This window comes from Streptopelia decaocto (genome assembly GCF_964273445.1).
Source record: "Streptopelia decaocto genome assembly, chromosome: 11".
Classification (NCBI taxonomy): Eukaryota; Metazoa; Chordata; class Aves; order Columbiformes; family Columbidae; genus Streptopelia; species Streptopelia decaocto.
In genome coordinates, this window is record NC_138666.1 from 4,574,219 (window position 1) to 4,583,406 (window position 9,188).

General features: G+C 61.8%; 1 protein-coding gene across 6 annotated transcripts; it reads left to right on the forward strand.

Annotated features, from left to right (window-relative positions):
- The first annotated feature begins 1,956 nt into the window (after positions 1-1,956).
- IRX6 (iroquois homeobox 6) lies at positions 1,957-6,605 on the forward strand. Of its 6 annotated transcripts, none has more exons than XM_082062606.1 (8): positions 1,957-2,287; positions 3,384-3,629; positions 3,870-3,979; positions 4,239-4,319; positions 4,428-4,546; positions 4,654-5,133; positions 5,372-5,473; positions 5,635-6,604. In XM_082062606.1, exons 1-7 carry the CDS (start codon positions 2,243-2,245, stop codon positions 5,470-5,472), a joined length of 1,182 nt encoding a protein of 393 aa, XP_081918732.1. In that variant the 5' UTR covers positions 1,957-2,242; the 3' UTR covers position 5,473; positions 5,635-6,604. The 6 variants fall into 6 exon arrangements, with proteins under 6 accessions (XP_081918732.1, XP_081918733.1, XP_081918734.1 ...); XM_082062607.1 differs by having other exon boundaries at positions 4,428-4,540; positions 4,657-5,133; positions 5,635-6,603; XM_082062608.1 differs by having other exon boundaries at positions 4,239-4,546; positions 4,657-5,133; positions 5,372-5,468; positions 5,635-6,605.
- The last annotated feature ends 2,583 nt before the right edge of the window (positions 6,606-9,188 follow it).

Genomic DNA, 9,188 nt, shown 5'->3' on the forward strand with positions numbered 1-9,188 from the left:
CCACTGTGCTCGTCACATCAACGAGGAGGGCAAGAGCCCCATATGCAACTTGCCAGCACACACACAGTGCCAGCAAAAGCTCCCATGAGCAGGATGAGCACACAGCTACTCTTGTTTCTTTCATCAAATAACATAAGAAATGTTCTAGTGAAAAGACAAAATTTTGCTGAATAAAGTGCTTTAGAACAAGTGGGTTTATTACTTTATAATTAGCATAATTTCCCCCATAGGGATTCTTGCAATTAAATAATTAGTAGTAATGTTACCCAAAGGTGTTCTTTAATGAATTTTCTAAAGTTATTGCCCCCGTTAGCGACAACTGAAACGGCTGTTTTACACCGCCTGAGCGCTCCTTCTCGCCAGGCTCCGGGCGATGTTCGAGGCTTCTGACACCCGACCCGAGCTCCGGGCCACACTCCTCAGCCCGGCGGGGCGGGCACGGCTCGGCCGCCGCGCTGCCCTCCTCGGCCCGGTTGCCCCGACGGCGCGGACAGCCCGCTCCGCTGCCGGCCCCGCCGGAGGGACTGCGGCCGGGGAGAAGCCTCGTGAGCGCCCTGCCCCGCCTCGGGCCGCTACACCCCCGAGCCGTCCTCCTCCGGGACGTACCGGGGCCCGCCGGCTGTAGGCGGAGCGCGCAGGGGCGGCACCGCGGGCCGGGCACCCCTGGGCCGCCGCGCAGCGCTCGCGGCTCGGCAGCGCCACCCGTCGGGGAGCGGGGCGGCGGGCAGCGGCGGAGCGGGGCTGCACCGGGGGGAACGGGCAGCGCCACGGCCGCGGGGGCTGCCCGCCCCCCACCCGCCTCCGCGGGGCACAGCCCTGGCCTGCCCGGGGCAAGTGCCGCCGGGCCGGGGGGAGTTGCTTTGTTTGTTTTCTTTCTTCTTTTTCCTTTTTTTTTTTTTTTTTTTTTTACATTTTTAATTACCACTGCTAGGATATCGTGGCCGGCCGGGCCCGGGAGAGCCACGGAAGCCCCCGCCGCAGGGAGGGGAAATCCCCATTTACCTCCCGGGGATTTCGCCTCAAAGGCAAATTCGCAATATGTAAGTCGCTGGTTAAACAAGGGCATTTCAATTTGTTAATTGATGCAATTATGCCGTAGCGGTAATGGGCAGGCCGTGCTGCAGGCAGCCATCCATCACCTCCGCACTGACCTGCCGCGGGCCCGCCCCCCATCCTCTCCTGGTGGGACCATTTCGGGTCCAAGAGAGAAGAATGGATGCCCCGCCAGCGCTCGTTAGGGAAGGAGGCTGCCGGGCTGCCCGCCGGCGGCTCCCGGCCCGACCTCGGCCGTGCCCCTGCCCGGGCCGGCAGCGCGCTGCGCGGGGCGAGGCCTGACCGCGCTCCAGCGGCTTCGGCCCCCCGCGAAGGGCGAGGGACCCGAGGGGCCAGCACAACTAATGGACTCGATTGCAAAAGCGGTGCCGTGTTGTACAGCAGAGCCCGGCCCCGAGGGTGGGAGCCGCGGTCAGCGGGAAGGGCCGGGGGCTGCGCCGGCCCCGAGCGCTCCTACCCCAGTGCGCCCAGCGCGGTCGCAGCCCCTGCCCTGCGTTCTGCAGGGCCCCGCACTCGGAGGGTCACACTGCCGATTTCCCCTCCTGTTATTTTTTTTTCCCTCTAAGTCAAGTTCGGATTGCGTTTAAAAAAGAGCGAGAGAGAGGGATGGGGAGAGAGACCAACCGCAACGCACCTCCGGTCCCTGCCTTTGACGTGCATCACAGCACAACATTAAAACAACATGAAACAAGTGCTGGGAGCGGGCGCGGGGCGCTGCCTGCTCCTGCCCGCCGCTGCCTGCTCCTGCCGGCAGGGCCGTGACGTCACCCCGCTCCTCGCCCACCGATGAACGCTAAAGACCTATAGAGCAGAAAATAATACAACAAGCAAGCTCCGTATCTTGCAAGCCCTACGTGATTTTCACCCCCCTCTTTGAAAAAGCCCCTTTGCACTTAAACTCTCTATACATGTGGGGTGGCTTTTTAAACTCTCTCTATACAAACATATTTATTAAGAGCGATGGGAAGTGGGGGGTAGCCTATTTTTTTAATCCAGGCACCAATCCCCCCCGCCTCAGATGTCTGGCTGCTTTTCTTAAGTGCAATCATCTATAATTGAGGGGAAAAAAAAAAAAAAAAAAGCCATACGTGGAAATGTGTGTGTGAGAAGGTGCATCCTGAAGCAGGGTTTAGTTACAATCGATCTAGGGGGGAAAATATTGCCTATGGTCCAAAAATAAGGAGCAACTATGTCCTTCTCTCAGTTCGGATACCCCTACAGCACCACTTCACAGGTAAGGCGAGTGAGCAGCACTCACTTTTGTTCAGATTCTGCTGCTGCTGTCCAGATGTCTGTTTCCCCTCCCTTTTTTTCTTCCCTTTCCCTTACTTAGAGTCTTTTTTTAAAAGGGCACATCTGGAGCCTTTTTTTAAAAAATGTGCGTGTGTGTTTATGTCTCGTTTGTGTTGTGTTAGGCTTAACCAAGTAACTCGCAGTGTGCACAGCAAAGGTGTTTAGGAAACCGGTAACTCCCCCTCCCCCCCACCCCTTTCCACTGTTCAGTTTTAAGTGCAACAAACAAATAAATACAAAAATCCCGGCTGCGACTGATCTCCAAGCCCGCGGAGCTGCCCCGCGGAGCGGCCGCGCTGCCGCCGCCCGGGCGCCCGCGGAGGGTGCGGGCAGGGGGGACCCGGCGGGCGCGGGATTTCACCAGCGCTTCTGCAGAACCGCGCTGTGCCATTTTCCCCACCCTTCCTCCCCGGGTCGATCCTTTTCCTGTGTTTTATTAGGATCTGTCGGGAGGTTTTTTTCCCCCATACGATTTCCGAAGGACACCCCACACCCACACCAATGCACCCTATATTAACTAAGTCGTCGCTATACCGTACCTCGGGTCACGATTTATTTGGATGGAATTATTTATACACCGTAATCACTGCAAGATGTGCCTCCCTCGCTTAGGAAGTTAACTGTCCCCTTGAACTTATTGAAATCAAATGTCTTCGATTGCGTTAGCTGACATATTTACTGCTTTGTCTATTGTCAAATTAACTGTAATCGCAACTTCTTGCCTTTAAATCAGCGCAAGCGGAGGGAGCAGGGGGGAAGGAATGAGCCGTATGGATGGATCTTTTGCCATTTTCGAGAGCAACTATTTCCTTAAAGTTTTGCCTGCTTGATTAATCGTGCCCCCTTTCCAGGGGCTCCCGCTTCCCATTCCGTTTATTTCCCGGTTTCTATAATTAGTTGCTTCAGCCCGGGCTCCCTATTCCCCTCCTCACCCCTCCTCCCCCGCACACACACAGACGCGCACACGCTCCTAAATTTCCCCCGATGGGGCTGCCTCGACAGTCACTCGACGCCGTCCCGCTCTCTCTTCTCCGCAGTTTTTCGTGCCCGCCAGCCCCAGCACGACCTGCTGCGAGGCCGCCCCCCGCTCCGGGCCGGATGCCTCCTCGGCGCCGGCCGCCGCCTCCCTCTGCTGCGCCCCGTACGAGAGCCGGCTGCTGGCGCCCGGCCGCGCCGAGCTCAATGCGGCGCTGGGCATGTACGGAGCCCCGTACGCTGCCGGCCAAGGCTACGGCAACTACCTGCCCTACAGCGCCGAGCCCGCCGCGCTCTACACCGCGCTGGTGAGTGCCCGCCGGCCCGGGCAGCGCACCGTGGAGGGGGGAGAGGAGGGTGCAACAGGCAGCAAACGCTGTGGTTAAGCGGGCGGGACGGGGGGCGGCCGAGGGACGTAGAACCGGCGCCGTCTCCTCGTCGGGGCGAGAAGGGACTTGGGTGCCGCGGACAGCCGGGGCGGCGGGAGGACAGCGGGGCGGCAGGGTTCTCCTCCTGCTCGACGCCAAACGCTGCCACTTCCCTTGCAGAGCCCCCAGTACGAGATCAAGGACGGCGCCGGCACGTTGCACTCGGGAATCGCGCAGCCCGCTGCCTACTACTCCTACGATCATTCCTTGGGGCAGTACCAGTACGACAGGTAAAACCCCTTTGATCAGCGCCCGGCAGCATTAGCATCCTCCTGCGAGGCGGCGGCCGACATCAAACGGCGAGGGGCGGGGGGGCTCCGACCTAACAAACGTTGTACAAAAGAAACGAGGCGCCCCGGGAACACCAGTCAGCTGAAATCAAACTTCGGCGGGCAGGGGCAGGTGGGCAGGGCCACAACGGTCTGTGGCGGGGCCAGGCCGGGCCGGGGGTCTCCCGCCGCCCCCCCCTTCCTAACCATCTCCCGGCAGGTACGGGACGGTGGATTTCAGTGGGTCAGCCAGACGCAAAAATGCAACGCGCGAGACGACGAGCACCCTCAAGACCTGGTTGTACGAGCACCGCAAAAACCCCTACCCCACCAAAGGAGAGAAAATCATGTTGGCCATCATCACCAAAATGACCCTGACGCAAGTGTCCACTTGGTTTGCTAACGCTAGAAGGAGGCTCAAGAAAGAAAACAAAATGACCTGGTCTCCCAAGAACAAAGCGGGGGAAGAGAGGAAAGAAGAAACCCCGCGGGAAGAGGAGGAATACGGCAGGGAGAGCGAAGGTAGAGGTAGGCGGGATGGGCACCTCGAAGTAGCGGCCAAGTGTGGGCCCCGCCAACTTCCCTGCACCCGCACTAACTCCCTGCCACCCCTTCCTCCCCGCTGTGTGTCCAAGCAGAGCAGAAGAGCTGCAAGGAGGACAAGGAGATGCGGTTCAGTGACCTGGACGACCTGGAGGAGGAAGAGGAGGAGGAGGCGGGGAAGCCGGAGAAGGGCCGCTCCAGCTCCCTGCAGGAAGCCCCCAGCCTCGGCGCGGCGCTGCCCGAGGCGCCGCGGAGCGACTGCAGCCTGCCCGACCCCTTCCGCGCCTTTCCCTGCGCCAAGGCCGCCGCCGCGGACTTCACCCCCGCCACCCCGGCCGGCCCGCTGCCGCCCTACGCGCCCGCTGAAAAGCCGCGCATCTGGTCGCTGGCGCGCACCGCCGGGGCCAGCGCGGCGCGCAGGGGCAGCCCCGAAGGCCGCGGCGCGGAGGGGGAGCTGCCCCTGCCCGCCAAGGCCTTCCGGAGCTCTGCTTTCAACCTGCAGCCGCTCCCGCGGAGCTGCGCTTCCCACCGCGGCCTGGGGGAGTCGTGCCAATACGCGGCGGCGGGCGAAGGTACCCGCGGCGGTGGGGCCGCGGGAACGGGGGGAACCGCGGGCCGGGCCGGGAGACAGGGCACGGCGTGAGCCCGCGTTCGTGCTGACACCCCCCGCCGGGCCCAGGTGTCAGGCGGGCTGCGACTGTGCTGTGACCCCCTCGGCGATGTAGACGCTGAGGCTTCCCCGGCTCGAGGGGAACGGGCAGGGGAGAGCGGCGGGGCCGGGCCCACCGCGAGGCGCTTCTGTCTGTGCAGGCTTCGGGGAGGGGGCCAAGGGCGGCCCGGGAGGCGCCGAGCTGGGCGGGACCTGCCTGGACAGGCTGCGGACGGCGTTCCGCCCGGTGCTGCGGAGGTGAGGTAGGTAATGGGCCGGTTGCCGGGGCCGACCTCACACGAAGCGCAAGCCCGCCCACCCGGCCCGGGGAGGCAGCACTGCGCGACCCCGAGGACGGCCGGCGGGACACAGCGGCCCCGGAGCCCGCTCGGGAAACGCTCAACACCGTTTCTCTGTCCCGCAGGGCCGCCCACCCCTTCTTGAGCGCTGGCGACGGGGCTCCCGCTGCAGCGAGGCTGTCGGCTTGAAACAACGAAAGAAACCTCTCCCCTTCCCGGCGATGACCTCCCCGCCCCGCAGGCATCGCCCGCCGCTCTGCCTTCCCGGCCCTCGCCGGGAAAACGTCCCACCGCAGCACAACGTGCTGCCCACATGGGGGCCGGCGGGCGCGGCGGTCGGAACTGCCGTGCCCGCGGGACCGGCGTCCCCCCGCCGCCCGTTGGCCATTTGTTCAACACCCCTCATTAACGGTTTTGCCAAAAAAGACTATTACTTCCTCCCGCCCCCCGTCGTGGTTTGTTTTTTCTTTTCCTCCACTCCGCGCCTGCTCCGCCAAGGTGCGTGGGTTCGCGATTGCTCCGCGCCGTCCCGAGGAAGGTGGAGGAGGAAGAGGAGCGGCGCAAGTTACGCCAAGCTCTTTATTTCCTGTGGCTGTACATAGATCCCGCTGAAAGTATTTTTCAGTCTCTAATTAACACGGATGAGCTGAACGCCATGAAGCCGAACCATGACCCCGGCAGCTCTCCAAGTGGGAGCCAGCGCAGCCCGGCCCGCCCCGGGCACCCGCCGCCCGCCCCGGGGCACGGCCGGGGCACCCCCGGGCAGCGGGTGCCGACCGGGTGGCGACGTGGGACGTTGTTAGTGGGTCACCGCCGTCAGTCAGTGAAAAGAGCAGTGCTGCACTTTACAGGACAGACGAGAAAAGGAAACCGTTTCTCTGCATTATTTCTGTTTAATTAAAAGTGTCATCAAACACACTGTGTTCAGACTAATAAACCAAGCAGGGATGAGGAAAGAATGTTTCTTTGTTCCTGTTTCTAGAAGCAGTGGCAATAATTTAAATTAATAACTGTGGTAATTAAGAGGTCATCTATAGATCAACCCGATATCTGCTATTTCCAAGTTCACCAGGGTCAACATTTACATTAAGTCATTTGTGGTCAATAGAGTCCAATAAATTCTGCCTTAATAAATCAGGGAAATCAATCTTGAATATCGAGTAGACCTCTATATGTTTACCAAAGGCTACCAAGACAAGTGGGGCTGCAGAGCTGTGAGTCCTCTGGGCTTGCGACCCGTGCAGCAGCTCGCATGGGAAAGGAGAGCCTGCAGGTCAACACGGAGGGAGGCACGGGGACTGCGCCCGGATTCGGCCCCGCCGACAGCCGCCACCCCTCCCGGGCTGGGAAGGGGAGCGGAGCAGCCCCGGGCTGCGGGGCACCTGGCAAAACAGGCAAACTTTGTCAGGCTTTGCAGGAGCTGGGCTGGGGCGGGCGGGAAGGGAAAAGGTGATGGGAGGGCGTTAAGTGCACACGAGAGCCAACGGGTAACGGAGAGGCCGGGAGCGGAGCGGGATCCGGCCGGGAGCGGGGCTGGGCCCTCTGGGGGTCCCGCCGCAGACTCCCGGCCACGGGGCTTTCCCGCGCTCCGGAGGGTCCTGGGCAAGCGGCAGTGCAGAAGCCGCTGTCTGTTGCAGTGACCCGCAGCTTAGAGTAGGGGAAATTAAGCTGCGAAAAGATAAACATTATTTCAAGTCGGATTTGAAGGATTAGGACTTGTAATAAAGAGTATTAGGCCCTTTCGAAAGGTTCTTGCAAGGCGACTTTCTCCCCCCCTGCTCGCCCACAGCAGAGGACAGGTACGATCTGTTCCATGAACGCTGCACCAGGTGCCCGCGCGTGTCCGCAGGGGCCGGGCCGGGCCCCGCTCCTCGCCGTGTCCCGGCCGTCTCCACCCAGCGCCCAGGGGAGCGACGCAGCTCCCTCCGGCGCCGTTTGCCCGGCGGCGTCGGAAGAGGCTCCCAGGGGAGGCAGCTCTGCAGCGGCCCTCTGGGCTGCCCACGGGGGCCGAATCCTGCACGGCCCCGCGGCCCGGAGCTGCCCCGAACGGCTGGCTCTGACCCCGGTCCCGGGCCCCGCCGGCCTCCGCGGGAGCGCCCCAAGGAGCCGCGAAGCCCCCGGGGATGGGGGATGCAGGCTTCGGCGTGTTTTTTAACGCAGGTAGGAAGGTAACCTCCAGCGACTCTTAGAGACTTCTATTTTTTATTTATTACTTTTACTCCCCTTTTATTAAAGGTCAAGCGAGCGAGATGCAGATTATCCCGCCCGCCCAGGACTCCCCTGCAATCTGTCACGCCAGCAAGATACGTATCGCAAATCTCTCAAAATATAATCTCCGGGAATCATATTCCGAATACTGTTTTGATTAAAAACCAGAGCTGGGATTGATGGAAAACTAATACCGAGAGCGGAGCCTGCAAGCGCCCAGGCACAGAACTAAAATAACGGGCTCGCCCGGGTGTCAGAGGAACAAATTCAGCTTCTCCAATGCCATAATAAACATATTTAAACCGTCTTTTGGCTGGGCTTTGCTACGAGCTGGGCTTTTTAATGCCGCTGAGCTCGGGAAAGCGAACCCGGGTTCTCGGCCGGAGCGGAGCAGCCCGGCTCTGCGGGCCACCGTTTGCTGGGGAACTCGGAGTCCACTCCCCGCGGTGGTTCGAGGGTCCCGCAGCCCGCCCCGCCGCAAGCACCAGCACCCCTCGCCCTCAGCCCAAGTCTCCCCCCTGCCCTCAGCCCAAGTCTCCCCCCTGCCCTCAGCCCGCTGGGCCGCGCCTGGCACCGGCTGCTTCCCCCCAGCAGCCCCGCATCGCCCCCCAATTAGCAGCGGCGGGGGCAGGCGGGGGCGGCTGATTGACGCGTCCCCCGCTGGGGTGGGAAGTTTCTCAAACCCCGTTGCCGGGCTAATGGCCCCGAGCGGCTCCGGCGGGGCCGCGCACACTCCACTGCGCCCGCTCAAAGGCAGCGCGACCGCGGGGCCGCCGCCGCTGCCGCCCCGCTCGCTAATGAAGTTTTGTCAAAGACAATTACGAGCTCGGCGGGGGCAGGAGGCCGCGATGAAAAGGCGGCTTTGTGCGGCCGAGACGGCGCGGCTCCCCCGGCCACCCCCGGCCCTTCCTGCGCCCCCGCGGTGACCCCCGCGCCCGGTCCCGCTCCCCGCGGGGGCAGCGGCCCCGAGGCCCGGCCCCCAGGTAACCGCAGAGACGGCCTGGTGCCGGCAATAAGCCTCCCGGAGCTAGACTGTATCAGCCTGATGTACGGAGGAGCGAAGCAGCCCCGGAAAGGGGGCAGAGACAAGGGGCATCCCCAGCCCACCCCTCTGCACCCGCACAATTTTGAGTGATGGTTTTCTGCCTCGTCTTCCCTCCCCAGCCGTGCTGCTGCAGTGGATCCCTGCTTTAACATTATTGCATTCAGGAAATACGATAATTCATTTGAAAACTGGCCACCAAGCTGGGAAAATCTGCTTATGACACACCGTGGGGGACATGAAATGGAGATCTCAGGGGGTGGCTGCCTTCAGCTGCAGCTGTGTGGAAGAACTTGACAATAACCATCTTTCACCACCTTCCCCACACTCCCAACACCGGTGTTGTCCTCCATCTCTGGTCCTCAGTCACTCATGTCCAGCACCTCACCTCTGACCCATCGCCAGCTGATATGAGTGGCACGGAACATG